Source organism: Onychostruthus taczanowskii, unplaced genomic scaffold, assembly GCF_017590055.1.
Source record: "Onychostruthus taczanowskii isolate IOZ18803 unplaced genomic scaffold, ASM1759005v1 scaffold48, whole genome shotgun sequence".
Lineage (NCBI taxonomy): Eukaryota > Metazoa > Chordata > Aves > Passeriformes > Passeridae > Onychostruthus > Onychostruthus taczanowskii.
The window spans coordinates 3,453,270-3,478,125 of record NW_024502347.1 but is presented as its reverse complement, the minus strand read 5'-3'; the positions used below and the strand labels follow the sequence as shown (position 1 = coordinate 3,478,125).

The following is a 24,856-nucleotide window of genomic DNA, read 5'->3' as shown; positions in this document are numbered from 1 at the left end:
AGCTACATTACAGTGACAACTCTTCAAAATACGTTCAATAAGTACACTGATACAGAAGAATTTAATGAAACATTACAAAAAGTCAGGTCTTTTTTATCTCCTCCCAAAAGGTGGAAAAGACCATCAAAAGTACATTTGCAAAGAAAGGCCAAAAAAGCAGAAGGAAAGGTAGGACTAAGAGAAAACTGGAAGTCAATTAACTCAGCACTGTATCTAATCTCCCACTATCCAGTCTACTGTAAATTCAGGGAAGAACAGACTAAACCAACCACAACTGTAGATAAACTTAGCATTGACAGACCTGTGTGCCCATTCTCAAACAACAATAAGTTCTCATCAGCACTTTTATATTTCCAAGTTTGAAATTTAAATCAATCTTTAAAATATCATGGACACAACAGTGCCCCTATTTCAGGGTTGTCTCACCCATAAAACTTCTAAATAAATTACAATAATTGCAATAATAATTTTTAAAACAACCGGAAATTTCTGTTATGTCAGGTAATGCAACAGTAGTAAACATTTTGCTTATTTATTAAAAACATACATGTTATTTTCACACAAGTGTTAAAGAATTGCTGATATTTTCTGGGACAACTGTGGCAATTGTTTAATATAAGTCAACTGCACAAGACTTGAATGCACAGTAATTTAAGAAAATTCTTTCTTTATACAAAGTCATTTGGGCATGCAGATGAGTGATTTTACTGATATACCACTTCCTGTGGAAATTGCAGTTAAATGGTTTTGTTTATTTCATACTGACTTCTGAAATTATGTAGAGTTGAAAAGCAGGAAACTTTCCTTTTTTTCTTTTTGGGCTTGGTAGCAGAATGTCTCACTGGAGACACTTCAGTGCATGAAGTGTGTTTAACATCTGCTTGCTATTTAATCTGGTATGCTTGGAGCAATTATCATTAAAACAGTTGGAAAAATAATTTAATAAAATAATTATTGTGATTTGGGTACAGCTTTGTTTTTTAAAAACAGAATTCTGGTTAAACCCACATTATTGCCCTATTTTGATGAACAATTCCAAAGGACAATTATTACACTGCACACTGTACAATGCATTACATTTTGTAGAGACTCAAAATGTACAGACCCATTACATTTTGTTCAGACTCAAGCACTAGTTTTATATTCATTATATAAATCAATTTGTTCTTAAAACTATTGTGCTGCAAGAAGAACAAACATCTGTGCTTGCATGTTTGTTTTTTTTAACAGTCTAATGCTTTTCTTCTTTCCAAGAGAAGGAATTTAAACAAAAACTCAGACACTTCACTAAATAAACTGGAATTAAGAGTATCATCTTCCATGATCTTATCAATATAGCTCTCTTAAAACCCCTTAGAAGTAACCTAATGAACATATATCATTAAGTAATTGCAGTAATTTCAAAATACTGTTTTCACAACACAGTGGAAGAAACGTAAAAGAAAGAAAAATTTTCAATTACTGGCATCTAAATTTCTTGTTATGAGCTGTGCTGGGTACGAGCATGGAGTAAGATGGGAGAAGAAAGATGACCCTGCAGTTCTTTTTTATTAGGTGCTCTGAAAAATATGACAGCTGTATATCCAATGAAGACTGAGTGGCACACAGGAAACTGGAGCATCTTTACAAAAAGGCAATCTTTGACTTTCTACAGAGGGATTCCTTAACAAACAAAAAATAAAAAACATAAAAACATAAAAACACCAAACACCTTCAGGAACTAAAAATCTAAATGGCAACCTCCTAAACCATGTGTTTCAAAGCAGCTATAAATCAGTAACCTTGCAAGGGTGGTAGTGAGCTGTTATGTTTCAAAGCATGTAATAATAAAATCCAAGAACAACTTAGGAAAAGATTTCATGATCACAGTGAGGACAACAAACAGATCAAGAATTCAACTGTTTCCACTTGTCTTGTGAAGCTGGATAAAGCTTACTGATCAGCAGTCCATCTGTGTATCTCCAATTACCATTTTGAAATTACATTAATATAACCTGTTATATTAATATCACCATATTTTGATATTACTATATTCTTAACAGAAATAAAAACAAAATTTACCACAGTCACCTGAGTAACTACACCTTCAATACCTAGCAAACAACCTATTAAATAAGAAATAAACAGAAATCATAACATGAGATGTGCATCAGTGGCTAAATTGATTAATTCAGTGGGAAAAAAAATACAGGAGAAGAAGAGAGGTAGGTTTAACTTAAAAAGGGAACATCAACCAAACTTACTTCCTGTTCATGAGATGTCTGATTAATGAATGCATGCTTTGTGAAATTCATCTCTTTAACGTCTATCTTCCTAACAACATCATATACTTTTCTGACCTTGAACACCTGACTTCTTGGAGTTTTATTTCCATTGTAGCCCATGTCATTTCCATTACTGGGAGAGGATGGGCCAATGCGAAAGACATGGCAAAATATCCTCACGATCCTTAAGAGACTCTTCATCTGAGCTTCATAATTACTTGACAAGCTGGGGGAAAAAAATGGAATGTTTAAGTTTCTTTCCTAGATTAAACAATTTAGTATAATAAGGAGTAAGCAATGTAATGGTAGGGTCTGATACGTATGCTGAAAAAACCCCTAAGCTTCAAACGCTAGAAAATTTTAACTTTCATTTCCTGCACCAGCCCCAGAAGTAAAATACAAGCATTATGGTTTTGCTAATATGTACAGGTAACTTTAACTAGAAGTAAAAACAGCAAATACTTCCTTTTTTTATATATACACTTCTTATGAACCCCTGGGAGGAAATCTAACTTCCTAAGGATCTCAGTACATGAAGCAAATTGGGATATTCAGATGAAAATGTTTCTCAACCCAGAAAAGAGAGCATCCAACATTAAAATCTTACTGACTGATCAGTGGCTGTTGCAACAGCCCATCCTCACCTGCTATTATTCTAGAAGCCCATTAACTACCTCAACCAGACAAGGGATCAGGATGGTATGGATGCCACTTTTCTACTAAAGAAAAATGTAATCTAAAAGATATTAAAAAAAACCACCACTATGTTATTTATTTATCCAACAAATACACTAGAAGGTTTATGTGTCCTTAATTGAACTGGCAAACACTGAACTCTGTACCAAAACAGTGCAAAATATGAGATATTCATGACTTCATGCACAATCAGAACATTCTCCACCAAACTCAACTAGGTTTTCTTTCTTAAACTCCAAGAATTCTTCTGTCTAGAATACATAACAAACTGCAAGAAATTAATTCTTTTTCATCAAAACCTACTAAGAAATATTATAGAAGTGAGCACATACTCAATTCTATCCTTAAAGTATTTGCAACTTAAAAACATGCTTCCCAGCCAGATCAGTAAACACCAGAAAACTGACATCTTATAGGGTGCTGTAACTATCTCTTGCAATTAATAATCTGTTAACACACAAACCTGAAACTCAGTTAGTTGTAACAGCTAGCTTAGCTTTATTATGATCTCATTCACCCAATGTCATCAGCAAATACCTGTTTTCAGCACTACATTTAAATGACTGTGAGTTAACTTTTAAAAGCAATGTATTAAGAATTTTACCAAACTACCATACAAAGTACAACTTTCTTGTGACAATTTACACTTTAACCAGTTAAGCAAGCAGTGCTACAGTAGGAATGTTAAATTTTTAACCAGGTAAAGAAAATCCCCTGACTGGCCTCTGCAATTGTGTTACCAGAAGCTCTCATCACAGCTAAAAACTAACATTTGTAAAATCTTTGTTTATACACCAAAAGAATCTATGAATACAAGAAGCTAACTCAAGAAGTTAACTATTGAAAAGAGAGAAAAAATAAAAACTTCTACCATTTCAACTAAGGTTTATTATGTCTCAGCAGTGGTGTTTTCCTGGTGAAATTTCCTGGTCTCCAGGATAAGGACCAACACATGTAGAAAAAACCTTACAGAGCTTCTAATAGTTTACTGGGACTTCTACTGGCGTGTTTGTAAACATTCATCTGGGCCTAACCTGCACCAGCAAGACCAAATCATGTCACACGTCAATTATTTCCTTGGAAAAAGGGAATACTTGGTGAAGATAAGGCGAAGTGAAACAGTGTCCTTGCTTGTACTCAAGGCAGAAGTCTTCAGGCAGAAGCTTAGTGGCACTCCTGGATACTTGCTAGAAGCATTACAAGAAACAATTTTAGACACTTTTGAACTAAACAAACCCAAAAGCTACAGGTTGTGGGTTAGTGTCCAGGAAACTAATAGAGATTACATTAGTTCTGCCAGGCAAGAGTATCATTATTGCAGGTTTTCATGTACAAAGTACATTTTACACACTTTTGTTGGAAGAAGGAGAGAGTCCAAGCTCAGAGTATTCACCAAGTACTACCTTAATCCTCATTGTGTGTATAAGAAAGCACCTGAGAAATATTTCTTGAAGTAGAAATTCACTGCTTCTGCCAGGAAACCAAGCTGGCGAGAAGAGAGATGCAGTTTTTGCAAAACTGCATCTGTGAAACTGTCTTGGAATTGTTTTCTTTTGCTACCACATTTCTGCATCACAAAGTACCAAAGAGAAGCTGGCCAGTAAGAATCCACAGGACACTCCAAGTACTGGCATGTCTAGAAATGAGCCCTCATCCAATGCGATGCAACGCTCCCATCTTATCTTCAGCATCCACCAGCCCACCCACACACAGCAATACCGGAGCACACAGAGGCTCAAACTCCCAGACAGTACAGGCACAGAGCTACTGTTTCTATAGCCACACTGAGGGAGCACTGCTCAAATCAGAAGAGCAGTAACAGTGACAAATCAAATCCAAACAACAATCAGTTTAATTTACCTCTGAAGACACTAAAACAGAAGCAAATACTACCTCGTATGATGTAATCCAGCTACCACAACTTCCAATAACATCCCTATACAGAGCACGTTTGAAACCCTTTCCTGCACTATGGTTTTACACCTTACCACAATTTACTTGTGGGAGATCTATAGGCTCTAAGGAAGTCTGGAGACAAAAAGGGATGTGTTACAAGCTAAGCTGATACATACTGCAACAGCAGAAATTCTTCAGAAAGTTATCTTTGCAGCAACAAAATTTCATTAATGTCTACACACTTTAATCCCTTTACACCCCAAAGTTTAAAGGGATTCAGATCTTCACATTAATTCATCAAAGTGAACAGCCAAGAGTACAAGATTTATTAATGGTGTAATGAATTTCCTACCATCATCCAGGAGTTCTGACCTGCTATCTACAAGCTCCATTTAAATTTAACATGACTAAAGGGGAAGAAAAATAAAGTATCTAGGAGTTAGAATGTACTATTTATTTTTCTTCTCACTGATGGGCTCCTCGGATCCCAGCCCAAGTTAAAAAAAAGCTTCTCAAGTCATAATCCTCTACAACCTATGCTGACAGGTTTCTCTGATTACAAAACACTCTCAAAGCTCTTTGCCAAAATGCCATCTAAAACATGTTAATAAGGAACTTCACTCACGCTTTCAGACCCTTGATTCTTTCAGTAAAGATTTTCTAGTAAAGCATAAAGGTTACACCACAATCTGTTAGCCGTTGAAAACACTAAAATGTTCCAACAAACTGCAGAGAAAGTGTTTTGCACAAACTCAAACAGATGCCACAAAAACTAGGAAAGCTTATGAGGTAAATATGCTTGCCTATGTCATGCATCTCCCCAAGTTACTGCTGCTTGTGCCGCTGAGACAGGACATTGGTAGATGAAATTTTTAATCTCATATATATTAGTAACCACATAAGGCAACCAGAGCCAGCAAACATGAGGTGTCTGAAGTAACAAAACTCTCCTCAAGCATACAAAGAAGCACGTAGAAAAGTAAAACTGTGGAAGGGAAGAAAAAGTGAGAAGGGTAAAGACAAAAAAAGGTAATGATTTGATAGTTGTCTGAAAAGCTTCCCTTCCTAGGGCTGACATAGCCAAACTAACCAAACAAAAAACACACTTCTCTGCAACTCGATCTTCTAGACACCAGCAGCTATACATGGACACCAACTTTTTTTCTTGAAGTCTTTGTGAAGATAGTGCTCTAAATAGACATTATCATGTAAATCAGATTTGAGATCCATCTCAGCATGTGCTGAGCATCAGATAGTTTGACTTTAAAACTATTAAGTGGCACTAACTGCGGGGTAGTTTATCAATCTGTGACCTCACACTTACCTGAGCAATTTGTGACCATTTGTTGTAGCAACTTCAGCAAGACTTGTCAAGATTTTAAGATACTGGCTTTCACTCTGCTGAGACAAGTGTTCCAGAACTTGTCGCAACTGAAGGATTCAAACAAAAGCAATTGCATTGTGTCAAGGAGCATCATCTCAACAATAATTTATCCATTACGTAGAACACTATCACCCAAGCATTATAATAATGTATATCTATACTGTACAACCTCTAATCTCACCTCAATTAACATTTCATTATCATTTACTAAGATTACAAATGTGCAATGGTACACATTCTAGTGTCAATGCAAGTACTACAGGGTATTTAACATTACAGAATGTTACAAACACTGAATGCTTAACCCTGTATTATTAATTCATAAGCATAAGTTATGGCATTTAAAATACGAGTCCTGACTTGGAACACATACCCAGTTTCCTTATGTCATCACTTCCAGATAATATGCACTGGTCATTACCCAAGACTAAACAGAACAGTTCAGACTTGGCCACAGAAAATTTTCAATATATGATTACATGCCAGTAGTGAAGCTGAACTATACCATGTATTAGCTTACATATATTTTGTATACACTCTCATTAAGATCTTGTTTTTGCACAAAGACACTCAGACAGATGAAAACATTTTTCTCACTTTTTTTCTTCACTTCTACAATAAACAAAAGGTCTTTTTGTTACATTGTTTTAGTTCTTTCTCTTTTAACTTAAATCACCTATAGCATCTTCCCTTGCATCTAACATGCACTTTGAGAATTCTCACCTGCATCATTTCACTCTGTAAAACTCAACCCTGTCTCAGAAATTTAAACTATGACTTGAAAATACTCAGTATTATAGTGGAAGTAATGGAGTTATAGAGAAAATGAAAACCTCAAAAATCTAGCAAACTAAATTAAGTAAATTGGCAGACAACACCTTACTAAATCTTTATTTTTAAAGTCTGTAAGGTTGTTTGCAGTCATTTTAAAACAACTAATGTATTAAAAGCCCACAGAGAGCTAGATTTACAAGGGGGAAAAGGCATCCCATGCTTCATTTCCCTTACACAATTAAGAAAAAAACTTTTTTCCTTGATTTTTCTTTGCTTTAGATTGTACTACCCCACAATGACCAAAGAAGCAAGGTGTAAGAGAACCATTTAAAAAGAAACTGAGTAGTTTCATCTACAGAAGTAATATTCAAATGAAATTGTGGCTGCAATCTTTTACACTCTAATTGCACAAGGCAACTTCCTACAGATGAGTGCTCATACTACAGACTTTTAAGTTAGTTCCAGATGATTCAGCCTCAAGACACATCCTAGAATGGATGTCTGCAGACAATGACTGAATGAAGGAAAATGGGCCCTGTTACACAAAGTAACTGCATATATAGGATGCTCTAGGAATGCTCTACCAGTACCTTTGTATTGAAGCTTGCAATGTCTGCTCTTTAAACTGTCTAGATCACTTTGCCAAATGTACAAATTTAGAACACTAAATGAAAACAGATCCTACATTTAATTCCAAATTCTTGTGTTTAAAATTATGTGAAGACTGCCCATTTTCCATAAGGAAAGAAAGATACCTAGTGGTCAACTACTGTGGTACTGACAGCCACTCGTATTAAGCACTAAGCTCTCCACCACACACAGAGAGATCCCTGGCTATAACACACAGAATCCCATATTACCATGTTTTCCCGCAGATCTTCATTCTGTGTCATTTGAATTATTGTCTGGAAAAGTCGAGGATGGTACTGTATTAAGACTTCACAAGTCTCTCCATAACCACCCTAAGAAAACATTTTAATTAAAAGAAACATTAGAATTGAGAGTTAGACAATTACAGGCAATAACATCTATTAAGGATAACTTTTTTTTTTTTTTCTGGAGAAATCCTATTCTAAAATAATTTGAAATTCAAAAACGTAGCAAAGTTAGGTATCCCAAAATGTTTGGGAAAAGACAGAATCAATTTTTTTCAGTATACTGGCTCACATATATCCACTCCCATTTTTCTGTTTTTTGAAACATTTTCCTACTTACCAAACCAAAGCTACTGTTAAACAGCACTTCAGCCAACAATCACCAGCGATTAACAACAGTGCAATATTTCACTTCTCTTCCTCCTGCTGATATCTACTTAATTACATCCAGCATGTAATTCTCCAAAACAAACATTTTCTAAAGGTTCATATAACACATATATGACTTGTTACAAGAAGAAATAGGATAAACCTGTGAAAGGGTTATTTAACTTTAAAATCAATACACAAGTACGATTCCACTTATGCCTTAGACTAACTTCACACCCTTCTGAGAAAAAATGTTTTCTCGAAAGAACAGAACTTGATTTTGTGGTTTATTTATAACTAATCTTATTTAACATAGGTGCATTTTTAAGCAGACACCTAACACCTGAATATACATGAACTTCTCTGGGAAGATGACCATATAATGTATCAACTGCTGCAACTCCAGGGGCTCCTCTGTGAATGACAGTTGACATTACCTCAGTGAAAACCACACATTAAAAAGATTAATTTAATAGTTTCTGGTAGCAAGAAACTAAGTATTAAAAATAAACCCACCCAGAATCTGTAAAAATTAATTAAAGTCACATCTTCAAGATCAAGGTAATGATCTTGGAAGTGTTGGCAAGAAGTGTATGAATCGATAATTTCAGTCTTCTGAAAACATGTATCGACTTTGAAAAACAAACCTTTAAGCATAGAATAAAACCCTCAATGTAAAAAGAAAACATATTGTTTTCTCCATTCTTACTTGGCATTATGAACTTGTATACTGCGTGATCTCGAACACAGTAAGATCATCACTACAAAGCAAACACCAGGTGTCACTACTCACACTTAAAAAAAGTTAACAGAAGTTTTATGTGTAAAAAGGTGCCCTAGGGATTGCAAAACTGGAAACTGAAGCAGAAACTCAAAACATTAATCATAAAAAATAGTAACTCTACCATTAAGCACGCACTGGTATGGAATCAGAGAATCATTTAGGTTGGAAAACACCTTTAAGACCATCAAGACCAAACATCAGCCTAGCACCATATGCTACTAAACCACATCCTCAAGTGCCATATCCACCATTTTTTAAACACTTAGGGGTGGAGACTCCAACACTTCCCTGGGCAGTCTTCTCCAATGCTTTACAGCCCTTTCCACGAAGAAATTATTCCTAATATCCAATCTAAATCTCTCCTGCCATATACTCTCTTACAGGTCTGTGGCTGCAGAATACCTTGAAACTGATCAGACTCTGTCTGGCTTTATGTAACAATACATTATTCTGCCGTAGCAAGGGAAAAAAATCTAACTGAGTTTCACAATCAAGTCAGCAGTGAGACAGTATAGTGATCTGGCACTTGTCAGTGACCAGAGCTGAGGACTTACTTGGTTTCTTACATGCAAAAAGAAATACTGGAAGTAACCTAACTGGATCAAGGTCTTCCACAGATAGTCTATAAAATAAAGCTTTCAGAGTTAAACATTCCAAAAATATCCCAGAGGTACTGAAGACAGCACTCCTGCACATACATACAACTATTTCTGGTGCAGGTCCTTAAGCACATGAGGGACACCTCAGAAATTAAATAACTTGAGGTTGAAATAATCAGAAGATACAGAAAAAAAAATAGAAAATTTCAACTTTATCCTGACAAACTAATGACATGCATAAAGGTAGTGTGATGCTCACTCACTCCAGTGATTTAGTTCTTTCAGCTTTCAGTTCAGTTCTGTAGTCTGATTACTAGCAAAGGCTCAAAGGCTTCTATTCAATCATGTTATTTACACACTGACCTTCAACTGATCTGACAGAAAAAAGTGTAAGTGTTCACAAATGAAAAAAGTCACTTTAGCAAGCAGTACAAGCAGTACTTGCTATCAAACAAGTCAGACAGTTTTGCAGTTGAAAATGCCATGTTAAAAATACGTAAGAATTTTGTTCCTCATCCAGATATTTCTATATCTTTGAAAAGTAAGAGCCATCATCATGTAAGTTTTGTTTGTTTTTAATAGCAACATCTCCTCAAGAGAAAAGAAAATCTATTATTTGAGATTTAAAAAAAAAAATCACACCTTTCTGCGTGCCTTTACTTCTTACTTGCTAACAGGTAAACACCTAAATTGTGTACTACCATTATACCAAGGATTCCGAAACTTTCTAGTCAAATGGATTTCTTTCTAATAAGTCTTGCATCTGGCTTATGTAAAGGGTAGAAATTATGAACCTGCCTGTAGAATCAATTTCATTATTAAAAAATTACATTTTGCACTTGTTTCGCCAAAGGACTACCATCTTTCAAAGGCTTTAAGAATAAAAAAAGGTAATAATGATCAGGTGACACTGTAGTAAGTCACAGAAATTCACAAACAAGTGTTGCTAACTTAATACCTGTACACAGAGATCCAGTGGAGTAACACCGTTCTTGTCTGGTAAATATTTGGCTCCTCTCATCAAAAGAATTTGTGCGGTGTCTCTCTGACCATGGCTATTTAAAAGAGAAGAATGACAGTTAATACAGCATTTATGATCCTGAGTCCTAAATCTGTCTTTACTGCATCTAACAAATGAAACCAACATAGGCTAGAAGAAAATAGTTACTGCAACAGAGCAGTGCGAAATTCAGGCTATTTATGAAGTCAGAGTCACTCTCATTATTCAGAAATGATTCATCTTAGCCTCGCCTCAAATATTTATGAGCTGCATTTCCTGCAAAAAGAGAGCTCTTTCTCAATTTACATCATAATTTACTTCACAGAGGAAGCTATCTTTGCCAAGTTCTTTGCTCACTTCTACCATGTTTGGGAAAAAAACAATCTAATAGTGCTTTAACCATCAATAAAATATTAGCAAGATATTTTTATCAATAATTTTTTTTTGTACAAGAGACAACTACATCACTCAAAGGGCTCTAATTTCTATACATATATGTCTTGCATATCCTCTAGAAGGGATGAGTTTTACTTTTGCATTCAAAGTCTATTCACTAATCTGCTTATGGGTTGTATAGGACCTTTTGTTACCCCCAAGTTAAAATTTCCCAACATGCCAGCATTGCCTAGAAAATAGAAAAATCAACTGTTTATATCTCTTAACACTTTCCCAAATCCCTTCTCCTGAAAAAAATGAGAAACTGAGTACCAGTGATCAGAGGTATACTTCATTAAAACCACATGGAACAATTACTTCAATATTGCCTTCACCAGCATTAAGTGCATACACTGCCAAACACAGAGAAGCATCTAAAGGGTGAAATGAAAGACTGATAAAAAAGACATAGCAATTAAGGTTACAGATGCAAGTTTTTTCAGTGATGTTTTATTCCTCAAGCTAGTTTGCAGTACACCCTTTACACCAATGGATGTACAGTAAAACAGTATTTGGCATCCTGGAATACAAGAGGCTGCCTGCATCCTCAGCCTGATAGGTGCAGGTTGTCAGTTCAGAAAGGGCACAGGTAAAGTGACAACTAACAGCTGAGGGGCAAGAGGTAGCTTCACTGATCTCTCAATAACTCACAGATGAGTTCTCCTCAGTCCTGTCCTTCCAGCCCAGGAAGCCAACAGATTAATCTAATGTACCAGATTTGTCCCAATGCAAACAAACATTAAAGGTCAGAAAGAAGCTCAGACTAATGGCCTACTTGCAGCATCTTCACTGTAATTCTCTAGACTAAGTGCACAACCCAACACATTGACAAAACAGGTGCTTCAGACTCAGACTTTGAATACTGATACCCTTCCTGCAGCTACCACCTGCCACTGCTACCACATCCTGCCCTCCCTGTCATCAGGAACTTACAACCCTTCTTTTCAGGTTTGCTGTAGTACAACCTCTTCATTCTACTCTGCCAGATGCCCCACTTGATAATTTCCAAAGAATATGACTCCTATACTTGCCACATTCCCTTCCTGTGAAAAACTTCCAAGCCAAGACAAGCTGCTTACTTCTTTTAAAGTGTGTACCAATGTCAGTCCCTAAATCAAGGACTAAGGCTAGCAGCTATTTATTCTCCACCTCCCTTCTTCTTAACTGCCACAAGTCAACATACGCAAGTCTACACTCCAGAGACCACAGCTCCCAGAATGTAACTCTTAGCAGACCAGCAGGCCAGTCCATTTCTCCTTTTGCTTATAGAAACAGTCAATCTTATGTGAGCTATTTAACCTGTAATCAAAGCACAGGGATTGCAAAAATTTTAAATGTTCTAACAATTTGCAAAAATGTTCCAATTAAAACAAAAGATCATTTATCATATGTGATTAATTTTGAAATATAACTATGAAGAAAACATAATTGATCAAAGCAACAATGTAATTTTAATTCAATATTGTAACTTTGACACATATATGCACATGTCATGTATACTGTAATACCATACTGTACATTAAGGAATAGCCAAACTTACCTTATAAAAGGCTCTGGTTTTAGCATACTCAAAATAATCTAAGCTGGCAGAATTCATTTTTTCAGAAAAGGGTTCACCAGTCATCAATTTATGACTCATGCTAGAACATGTACAGGTATGTATTTAACATGTCTGTTAGAAAGAGGTACATAAGCCTGCAGTACTAACCTAAGTATTTAGATAAGACACTAAACTACACTCAGAAATGAGACATGATTAAACACCAGTCAGCTTTTATATTTCCTATATTTTGTAATTTCTCATCAGCTATTGCAAAAGGGGAAAAAAACATTTCACTTTTAGGCCAGTATTCAAAAGTTAAAAGTATATAACCTGCAAGCAAAATAAAGTGGAGTTGCCCCAGAAACGTTCGGCCTGTTTATGTCTGCACCGCTGTCCAGCAAGCACTGCACCGTCTACAAGAGAACAAAACACCATCCTTAGAAAAAGAGCAGTGGAAAACTCTGTTGGCTTAGAAATATTTAGTGCATGTGTAAAATACGAAAACACTGAGCAGACTCTCAAACAACTTTTGTTACATTTCAGTCACATAAATTTGCTACATTTATAGGTAACAGCTTTTCAGAATTTGGTCTTCCAAAATCCAGCACTGATAAGGACAACAGGAAGGATCTGGGTAGAATTAGAGTTTATTCTTTTTAGCAGTAAATAGTTCTGGTGGCAATCTGTGTAACTCTATAGGGCTCTAATGCAGTTCAAGTAAAGCATGCAGACTTATACTCTGAATATAAATAGTCAGCCCTGACACAAGGCCAGGCATAAAAATTATTCACACAGATCAATAATGGAAGAGTTTATTTGAACTTGTTTATTTCTAGAGTTAAATTGTAGCTGACTCAACTCTGTTTTCATTTTTCATTCACAGTAAATTAATATTTCAGATTTCAAAAGCATATAATAGCTTGCACAATTATGAATTAAACATATTCTGAAAAATAAGGCAAAACATTTTCAAACATTTAACATTACACAAAAACTTGATATTAACAAGCCAATAACAGCACTACAGAGGAGCTGAACAGTATACAGTAAGTCATCTCAACTCCCAAAGGCACTGAGATCAATCAGCTCCACAAGAATAAATAAGTTGCTCCCATGGAAGTGCATGCACTCAATACTGAGACACACAACAGCATTCTTCACACTTGTAGCCATTACCATGTGCATTACTACTCTGAAGTTTATAAAAGAAACACAACAACCTTGAGGCATTACCAAGTTCTTCACAAATCAATTGTGTTCATACAGTTTAGAAACTTACTGTCTTGTGTCCATTTTGACAAGCTACATGAAGGGCTGTCTGTCCCATGGCATCTTCAACATCTACATTACTGACGTGCTGAACAAGATCATGAAGCAATTCTGTTCGTCCATTGACAGCCAACCAATGAATCTAAGCACAAAATTATGACACATCTGTTTCCTTTAGCAATTATATATATATATCCCATAAAAATTAAAAAAAAATTAAAATTAAAAATTTGAAACCTGGCTGTATTATTGTCAACACTTTCACAAAGAGAAGCTTTGCATAATATTAGGAGAAGCTTTGACCAATACAATCATATGCTTAAGTATTTTGATGACATCTTGTGATTCTTGATGGCACTGGACACACAGCAGTTTGGTTTTACATGCAAGACAGCAAAAACTTAAAAACTAAGAATCTCCAAATTCTTCATTCATTTTATGAACATCATGATAATTAATAGCACTTACTGCAGTCAAGCCTTCATTATTACAAATGTTGACATCTGCACTGTATTCCAGCAGCTTGCTCATACATTTTTTCTGGCTGTAAGCAAAAGAATACATTAAAATTCAGTCGGAAAAAATCACTTACAAAGACTAAATATCTTCTTAGAGCTCCACTAACTCTAATTTACCATTGTTCTAAGCATAACAGGTGGTTCTAATTTATAAGGAGTACAGTACTGAGCATGTGAAAGAGAGAAGTGATCTTCACAGACAGTGCAAGGGTAGCAAACAACAACATAGGGCTAAAATCACAGCTGTTTTTGTGGAAAGTGCAGAAGCACTTAACCACTACTCTATCAGTTTCAGCTGTGCATGAACCACCCCCTCAAGACAAAAAGCCAGAGTTCATCTAATAGAAGTCCATGAAGTTCATCATCACCTGTACATGCCAGTGGACATGTTACAGTACACCACTAAATCATTACTTAATGAGACAGTCATTGTAAAACTATGCAAATCCTTGTTAAGTACAAGCCCTTTCTTAATAAAAGTAGAGGTATTTTTTTCCTAATTCACGTTTTTTTGTTTGTTTTTTAACACTTTTAATGCTCTAAGTGCTTTACCTTTACAAATTTATTTTGATTTTCCTTTTTATTTCGTACCTTTCACACCTTTCTTATACCTCATTCCCACATAACTGTCTCTTGAGTCTATTTCTGCATTTCATCATACACCACTTGCCTGCTTCTTTCCTCTCCTACAAATAGACCTCACACAAACCCAGAAGCCACTAAACACTACCACCTCCTCACCTGAGTACCCGCTGTGATACAATTCACTTATTGTATCACACACGTCCTAAAAAGAAAAAAGACAACATTACCTTCACAGCTGCACATTTTCACATACTACAATTCCAGAAGTAAGACCTTTAAAAGGTACTTGCTCACTGGTTTGGAGTTCTTTCTCTGCCTCTCTCCTAACATTGTGCAGGCCAAATTTGTATTCCCTTTCTTGCAGGAAAAATTTTCTTAGAGACACTATCTCAGAAAAATCAGAAGTCTCTGACGCCCCTCCAGGCCCTCCAAAACCTTTTCTTACTCAGCTAACTGGAAGGTGAATGTATCCCTCGTTCAATTACTGTTGTAAGAATCACTATGCCCCAAATTAACAGAAAACACTAAAATGACTGCTACTGGAATTAGTATTTCAGACACGACTTACTATTTATAAAATATTATTCTGTGAATACTCAAAGTAAGGATTTTAACCTCCATGTTCTCAATTTTCAAAAGTGAAAACCAAAGGTGTTTTTTAACTATGCAAAAATATTACAAAACATGTCAACTCAAGTACATTATGTAAAAAAATTTTAAGAGTTTAAGGACTTTAAAAGCTTACCCATTCCTTGCTGCTAAATGGAGAGGAGTACATCCTGAGATGTCCTGATAGTTTGGATTTGCTCCTTTTTTTAATAACAGAACAAGACATTCAACTGATCCACAGCTAAGAAGAAAATAAGAAAGGGGAAAACTGTAACAACGATATTTACAAATCGGTATTGGCATAAAGACAAAAGCAATACCATGTAGAGATCACACTCACTAGAACATCTTTACATAAAATTGTTTTACACCCTCATAGTTCAGGCTACACAAAGCTAAAGGAAAGTCACTTAATGCAGCAAGAAGTGACCAAATATAACTGGTAGCAATGAATAGATGCCAGCCTTCTCTGTGATTTTAATGACTTGAAAACACAACACTGAGTCTTTAGGACTGTTAATTCTTTAAACTATAAACTGTTCTAAAAGTTTTGCTTTCAATTTCCTCTCACCTCCCTCATCCCTAATCTATTAACTGAATTTTCCATGAAAGATTTTGGGGTTTGTTAAGCTTCTGTCTCTGGAAGTCATGTTTAGAAGTTTGAATATCAGGAAAATTCTAAAACTTGTACAAATATTTATTTGCTAGTACAAATATTTCTCTGCTATCAATTCTGAACCTGTAATAAAGAGCTGAACTCTTACTTTACATAATATAGCAGCTCTTCATGATAACCAGTGTCACTAAGAGGACAGAAACTCTGCATTACATATTTATCTTGCTCCTGAACTCTTTACGAGGATGAGCTGATTGAAAAGATAAACAGAGTACTTTTGTATCAGCTAATCCATTTTTACAAATCTTCCCAACATCAGAACTGCTGCACAACAACCCAAAGAAAATGAAGATTAACAATATGTTGCAAAACCAGCAGCTTGATGACCCCTTTGCGACCCAATAACTAAGTCAAGATGAAAGACAATCCAGAAACTAAGTGTATCACAACTTCTTGTATCTTTAGAATCAGGAAGTTCAGTGTATTTTCAAATATACTCCTAAAGCGCATGCTAAAAATTTGCTCACATTTTTGTAAGTACTTCCTTAAGTAAATTTTATACAAGTACTATGTAATTCTGAGATGATATAGTTGGGAAACAGCTATTTCTAATAGTCTGTTTAAGAAGCTGGCATTTCCACCTTTATTGTGACCAAATACTGCTATATATATGCAATACTACTACTATTTCTTTTTTGGGGTTTTTTTGCATTTTTTTTAACCATTTAAATGTAAGAACTTTCAAGATATTTAAAAAGGCAGATAAATACAGAGTAGTCATTCATCAGTTTAAAGTTTAGTTTTTGACATGACCTTTCAGGAAACTATCTGGTTAATTTCTATTTATACGATGGTAACCTATCTGTCTCTTGGCAGAGTTACATATAAAATAGAGTCATCCCCACTGAAGAGCTATACCAACAATAAATAATGTAAATCAAAATTTGCACTGAAGCCCCCTATCCAAGATACAAAACTTATTAGCAGTGAGCTCCTGAGATATATTCCCTCCAGTTACGGTGAAGGACTTTGGAACAGCTGCTTCCCAAAAAATATCCAAACGCTTCCCTGCATTTTAGAATACCTCAAAAACAATCAGCACCTGCAAATCAGAGTTCTCTACCTCTACAAAGGCAAGAGTAATCCAGCTACACAGCACGCACATCATGGCTGCATTTTTTTAAAAGACTTGAGATTTCACAGAAAGGTAAAAAATTATCTAGCCAGACTTCCTTCACTGGAATTTGGAAAGCCATTTCATACCATGTGTAAAATCTGTCCTCTTTATGAGGCAGGCACATTACTAGGAAGAACAAACGAGATACAAAAAGCGTGAAAACAAAATGTTAACTGACACTACAGAGTTTTCCAGCTTACATTGGTGCCTTAGATTTGTGGCAATATTTTCATTGTTAACTTCTGGACTGGACTCAAGTAAGTCTTACTTTGCTGCAATATGAAGCAAACTTCTCTTCACACGTCCAAAGGCATAATTCACATCAAATTTTGAATTAGACAGCAGCTCTGAGACAGACCTTCAAATAGAAAAATAATTTTTTAATTTTAAAAATAGCTCACAGTATCCAAGCAAAGTTTATACTCTAAGTTGTACACAAGTACTCTATTTCTTACTTAATCACTATTTCTTTTCCCTTCAACTAATTACTAAGATATCACATAGGGTTCTTTACTGATTAACAATACCTTTCCATTTCTTACTGTACATAAAAAATGAACTGTGACACTGGGAAATTGTTCCAAATGCAAACTAGTAGGAATTAGACCAAACAACCAAATCACTTCTTTACAAATACAAAAGAAAAGCATTTCAACAGCTTTGGTTTAAACAAAATATAGATTCCCATTTTCTCCCTTATCACAATCACCCCAACCACATTTTCCAAACATAGGCAAAGTTCAGAGGGAAGACTGGTATGTGAAATCATGATGAGGAAGTAGAAGGACACAAGATCAGGATAAAAAATTTAAATAGGACCTTTCCACTTCCAGTAATGGGCTGATCACATAATTTAAAACTCTTGCATGTGATCTCAAAATGCTACATAGCAGAAAAAATGTTTATCCTGGCTGGAAAAGCAGCTTTCTCTTTCAGTAAGAGTTACTGCCTGCTTCCCTACAAAATTCATGTGAAGGAAGCACCACTTAGCTGGCATTACACAGCCTCTAGGTTCCAAGCACTGAGGACAACTCCGTAAGTGAAACTAAGGAATACATTTGAGGAATTCCAGAAGCTTCAATCTCATTTTCCAACTCTTATTCCACGTCTTTCTGAGAAGTCTAATGAGACTAAGAGCTTCCATGTCATCCATAAATACATACTCATAACTAAGAGACAGTTATAAAACAACACTTTTGTTCTTATCCTAGGACAAATTTTCCTATGTGCTTCAACAGAACAAATCCCAGTTCTGGTTTATGGCATAAATCAAAACAGGTAAAGGTATGCTGGGATGCACACAGTCAGTGACTAACTTCAAATTAGAAGAACAGAACTCAGCAATTCAGCAGCTAGACTTCTGAGAGTCTTTAGGAGCTTTAGGAGCTATGACTTCAGCAAACAGGCTGGGTATTTCAGACCTTAAAAAAAAAAAAAAAAAAAAGTAAATTTAAAGAAGCTCTCACCTGTGCTGGTCAGCCATAACCATCGGCATCAGTGTATAGACAGCAGTTTCATTATCTGGGAAGAAATTTAATTACTCTGTTACCACAAAGGTATCTTTTATGGAAAATAAATGTATCTAGCAACACTTACTTACATTTTCAAGTGTCCACTTGAAATAGATAATTTTTTTTACACAGATTCTACACACACGAAGTTTCATTATAAAGAAAAAGCCATCACAATTAGATAAAAGAGAGAATTCACAGAATTGTAATACATGAAATTTCAAGGTGGCTTTTTTTCTTTTACAAAGTCAATTTATTTGAATTGACAATTCTGGTAATTAAACCCAACTTTTTAAGAGATGTGCATTAAAAAACCCAAACAAAACAAAAACATTTAACTATTTAATTTTAAAAAAGAAGGAAGTTTCCTGTCTTTCAAGGTGACTTCCATAGTCCTGAGACTACAATTTTGTAGTAGTGACTTTTTTAAATTACTTCATAACCACTCAATTTTGTCTCTGTACTTGAATACCTGGGTGCAATAAGTTTCATTTTACTTTTTAATCTCTAATCAGTTTCGTATTTCACACTCAAAGGCAATGAAAAAAGGCCAGAACACAAAGATTCATGTCAGTGGTGGGAACACACATTCAGCCACACAGACTCTGTCACCACTACTGCTGCAAACGCCAGCACACTGCACGGGTGTAATGAGCCTGTTTGGTCACTTACAGACTTCCTGAAGTAAAATACTCTTTTTAGAAGATTAATTTGGCAAAACTTATTTTAACATGTAACAATTATAAATATTACTAATGTGCATTAATTTTTTCTTTTATTAAGGAAAATTAATTATAATTTTTCCCTTCAACAAGCTACCCATTTTTGAGAGTACAATCTCCACAGAATGTTCATGTAGATACCAGCTTATGACAGGAGGGGCTATGCTTTCTGAGAACCCAGGTATATGGTTTCAGGATATAGAAATACAGGACTGTTCTCAAAAAAAAATTATTTTCAAGTTTTTCCTCATCACCTTCATTGATCCAAAATTACAAAGCAACCAGAACAGGAAGAATTAAATAAGCACAGTATCTCGTGTCTTTTCTATGCCAAGTTTTTCCTCATCACCTTCATTGATCCAAAATTACAAAGCAACCAGAACAGGAAGAATTAAAACAAGCACAGTATCTCGTGTCTTTTCTATACCGTGCCTCTACACATTCACTACTTCCACTAGGTAGGCAAGGTGACATTTAGTTCATACTAAATAAAGATTCTTCAGAATTATGAAGTGGAATCCAAGAGGTTATCATGCTGTAGCTATGCTATTTGTTGTTATTACTGTTCTACAGTGCTCCAAGGTTACTGCTGCTATCAGCTATTTGAAGCTGTGTGTCCCTAGCTAACAAAAGAAAGCAACAATGCTTCTTTCTAACAATCTATTATTGCCTTTGAACACTGGACAGAGATAAGTCAAATTCAAATCACATTTCATCAGCTATAAAAATTTTAAAACAAATATTTAAAAAAATAACATTGCTCATAGCAAACACATGGTGCAGGAGACACAAGCCTCCCAAAACACCAAATTATGATTAAACATTGCAGAGAGTCACCAGCCATCACCAAGCTCTCAAGTTTGAACTCTCTACAAATTGCTCCTTATGGCAGAGTTCTGTGAGCATCAGATACCCAATCTCCAACACACACCCCTAGAATTTGACTGTTGGGGGAAGAAAAAGCTGGGAGGGAGGGGACACAGAGAGAAAGAATCCTGAAACAAAATTAAATACATGCTAAATAAATATCAACTGTGAAAAATATTTGAGCACTTTTTCAAAATCTATCCATGATTAGCTCCCAGTATAAATAAACTAAAAAAAAAAAAAAAAATCTCAAGCTCTGTTTCAAAAAGCTCTGGGCAGGAAGATAAAGCTTTCCAAATAAAACAAAAAAGCCAAACTTAAGAACATCAACTAAATTTAAACATTACATCCTTATATATTTCCATAATCAGGCCCTATACAAGACACCAAAAAAAGGTGAAAAAAAACTTTTAAATATATCAGCACACTTAACTGAAATGCTTAATATTGATTCTAACTATATTTAACTATATTGCAAGTGCAGTGATCTAGAAAAAGTCAATAGTTAAATACAAGAGTAGCTGGGCCATAACAGGCATTTATGGCACAGTTACAAAACTAAGCCCTTTGCTATTCTATTAGCAGAAATTATGCTGTGGAGCACATGCAGATTTTCCCAGAGTTCTTCTGTAAGAAGTAATTAAGAGGGTGTGGGACCAAGGAGTTTGTATGCTTATTTTTGGTGATTATTTTCTCTAGTCATAAAAAAAGAACTCCAAATGACACAAACTACATGACAGCAGGTAGAGAAAAGCCTTATACACCTCATGGACTCACCAAACTTATATTCTTGCTTTCCAAATCGTGATTATATAAAGACAAAAAAAAGGCACACCAAACATAGTGTCACAGCTTTGGGCTGCAAGACCTAGTTTTCAGGCACTGAACCTTAAGAGTAGCATCCAGAAATTTGTGTCAAGCTCTCAAGTGTCCAGAAAACAATTGCTGAAGGATACTTCGGGAGAGTGATTAAAAAAAAAAAAATAATTTTACTTGCAAGCTCAGGGTATTCACTGGCACTGGACTCAGGTGTTAAGATTTGCTTTAAGGAATAAAACACTACTTCGGGAGAGTGATTAAAAAAAAAAAAATAATTTTACTTGCAAGCTCAGGGTATTCACTGGCATTGGACTCAGGTGTTAAGACTTGCTTTAAGGAAAAAAACATTTGAAATTCATTATCTAGAATCCTGCCCTGGCAAGATACTACTTTATTTCCTCAGAGATACCGTTGTGAAGTTGGCAGAGATCACAATCTAAAAGAAGTGTCAGCACTGTGCACATAATACCCTAGTGGCTATGGCACATGCAATGGAAGTTTAATACTTCCATTTATTGGGATTTATTGCCTTCTTCAGCATAAGTAAATTCAAACATACATCTCCACTTCCTGTGAGAGAACCATGATTCTCACTTTAAGGATGGAGGGGTAAACTATGTATCTTTCAAACTGAATGTTAAATTAAAGTTATTCAAATACAGTGGGGGTAAAGAGGGGGGAGTCATAATTCAAGAGACCAGACACAGCACACAACAAGCCACCAAACTATATATTATCCCAGACCAGTGTGGAATATTCCAAGCTGATCCTGTCAGCACATGTTTGGAACAAGATACTACAAGCCAAACCTGCTTCTCAAGAAGGGTTTGGGCAGACCTGCATGAACCTAAGGAACACCAAGGTCAAGAAAGAAGATACCTAAAGAGCTAAGACGGACCCAAAGTTGGATGGCCATTGATCAGAGACCTTCATGCAATGCAGTTTGAGACTTCAGTGTGTTAACCCTATTTATCTCCTTATATCAGTCCCACTGATTTGTTTCATGCAATTCCTAAGGAATGCATAGAACTCACACTCCTTCTTCACTACAGGATGATGGAAGTACTTGTTCCAAAGGTCTCAGTGCTTGCACTTGCACTAGGGGATGATGGAAGTACTTGTTCCAAAGGTCTCAAGGCTTGCACTTGCACTGCCATTCCATAGACACAACTGCCTATGAACTATAAGATAAAAATGCCCAAGATGTGAGGAAAACAGATGAAATTCAGAATCAATTTGCCTACATTAGTACTGAAGTAAATTTAAAGCAGCTCCAACTGACACAAGTTGTGCAAAGCGTTATTCATATTAGCATCTTCAATTAGTTAAACTGGTGCTACTCCATTATTTCTCTAAGTCTAAGCTTAAGTTAATAGTATTACATCAATTTTCACTGCTGCCATTCAAAGGCTTGCAAGCCGAAGCAAAATCTGCCTGAAACTTGCCTGTCAAGTGAAATTTACAAGCAACTGCACTGCAAGACACTGGAACTGTGACAGGTGACAACAAATGAAGGCTGTAGTAGCACAGTTAACGAGGACACCAGGAAGTCCAAACAGGGAATGCATAGAGAAAACAGAATATTACTCCCTCTGCTCCACCACCGGAGATGAAAGCTGGCAGACCGGCAGCCAAAGACTCATCCATAAAAGTAAACACTGAAGAAAGCACAGTGACAGCACATGACTTCAAACCCATCCTGATATGGGGGACCAGCACCCATGCGAAGTGATTTAGAGCCAAAAAGAAAGAGCTGTGACGGGGGACAGTGACTTACAATACCTTTTCAATTCAGCACCACTAAAAAACAAACAAACCAAAAAAAAAAAAAAAAAAAAAAAAAAAAAAAAAAAAAAAAAAAAAAACCACCACAAAGACTTTTCATCACTACTCTGTCATCGACAAGGCACCTGGCGAAGGATTCAGAAGGGAATACAGCCGGTGTCCGGCACCCCGGCCTCCCACTCGCCCGGGCTCCGGGCGGCAGCAGCCGGCAGGGATCCCCCACGGAGGCGGCGGGGCAGCGGGGGAAGGAAGGGGACGCCGCTCTTGCTGTCAGCGCCACAAACAAACAGAGCCTGTCAGAGGCGGAGAGAGGAAGCCCGTTCCCATCCTCCCCAGCCGCCTCAACGCATCCCCGCCGGCCCGGGCGCGGAGGCCGCCTGGACCCACCGCTATGTCAGGGCCCCGCTCCTACCGTCCGGCAGCTCCACGGTGCGGGCGCGGCGCAGGGACCTGGTCAGCCGGTTGAGCTGCTCCATGGCTCTCTCCATCCTCGGAGCGCCCAGCCCGGAGCCGCGGACACCCCCCGCTGCCACCTCCCGCCCCCACTCAGCCCATCGCGGCGCTGGCGGCACCGAGGCCGCCCAGGCCGCCGCCACCCCGGGGTGCTGCGCGCATGCGCGGGGCGGAGCTGGGGGCGGTGGCGAGCTCCCTCAGTTCGCTTTTTCGCCAAGGCAGGAAAGCGATGTGGGCGGTGAATTTTCAAATGTCGTAGAAAATGAATCTTAAAACGTCTGCTTGTTACAAATAAAAATAAAAATGTAATGCCTTTTGAAGCCGCCCCTGCCAGGTAATCCTGCCCGTGCGGGCTCATTTCCCGGGAAACACGGAAGGGAATGGGGCTGCACCTAAGCGGGACAGAATCACAGAACCGATCAGGCTGGAAAAGACCTCTGAAACCATCGAGTCCAGCCTATGACTGAGCACCACCATGTCAACTGGACCGTGGCACCAAGTGCCACATCCAGTCTTTTTTTAAACACCTCCAGGGATGGTGATTCCACCACCTACTCGGGCAGCCCATTCCAATGCCTCATCATCCTTTTTGTGAGAAACTTCTTCCTAATGTCCAGCCTAAATCTCCCCTGGTGAAGCTTAATACTATGTCCTCTTGTCCTGTCCCTGGTTGCCTGGGAGAAGAGACCAACCCCACCTGGCTACACCTTCCTTTCAGGTGATAAGGTCAGCCCTGAGCCTCCTTTCCTCCAGGCTAAACACCCCCAGCTCCCTTAGCTGCTCCTCACAGGACCTGTGCTCCAGACCCTTCACCAGCTTCACTGCCCTTCTAGTGACAGCACAAAAACTATACACACTTGAACTGGGCAAGGAAACAACTCCAAGCGTGAGCCTGTCAATTCATTTCTTCCTCTAGGACGATAATACATGTTGTCAAGCGTGAAGGAGATTTCAGTGTTGTGTATTTTGGCTTTAATGATGCTTCAGGTGCTGATGCAATCTTGGCAAACCAGGGGAGTATGGGCTACATAACAATGCTGTAAAGTGAGAATGAAAAAGTTATGTAAAAATTGAATGTAATGAAAACATACCCCAACAAGATTTTATTCATGGTCAGCTTCCAAATGCAAGAAGGTATATGGGTCTCCACAGGGATCTGTTGTGATCTGGTTCTGTGTAATGCTTTCATTGTTTCATTCTGTGAAATGCTCCAATGACTCTGACTTGGAAAAATGAAGAAAAGCTATCTAAGGTTTGAAACAGGATCAGAAAGGACAACAAGGACAATCAAGAATCATGGGAAAGT

General features: G+C 37.0%; 1 protein-coding gene across 3 annotated transcripts in view; it reads right to left on the bottom strand.

Moving 5' to 3' along the window:
- Window positions 1-23,686, bottom strand: part of HACE1 (HECT domain and ankyrin repeat containing E3 ubiquitin protein ligase 1) — a 46,335-nt gene extending 22,649 nt beyond the window's left edge. The window contains exons 1-11 of one of the 3 annotated variants that reach the window (XM_041414908.1): window positions 23,510-23,686; window positions 18,860-18,914; window positions 17,662-17,751; window positions 15,737-15,841; window positions 14,357-14,432; window positions 13,899-14,030; window positions 12,950-13,032; window positions 10,600-10,696; window positions 7,875-7,976; window positions 6,181-6,287; window positions 2,244-2,490 (exon numbers count right to left, since the gene is read on the bottom strand). In XM_041414908.1, the coding sequence (XP_041270842.1) occupies window positions 2,244-2,490; window positions 6,181-6,287; window positions 7,875-7,976; window positions 10,600-10,696; window positions 12,950-13,032; window positions 13,899-14,030; window positions 14,357-14,432; window positions 15,737-15,841; window positions 17,662-17,751; window positions 18,860-18,914; window positions 23,510-23,585 (1,170 nt within the window). In that variant the 5' untranslated portion in view covers window positions 23,586-23,686. Of the gene's footprint in view, window positions 1-2,243; window positions 2,491-6,180; window positions 6,288-7,874; window positions 7,977-10,599; window positions 10,697-12,949; window positions 13,033-13,898; window positions 14,031-14,356; window positions 14,433-15,736; window positions 15,842-17,593; window positions 17,752-18,859; window positions 18,915-23,509 lie in introns of those variants that run through there. The other 2 variants (XM_041414909.1, XM_041414910.1) reach the window with 2 other exon arrangements.
- Between the last annotated feature and the right edge of the window lie 1,170 nt (window positions 23,687-24,856).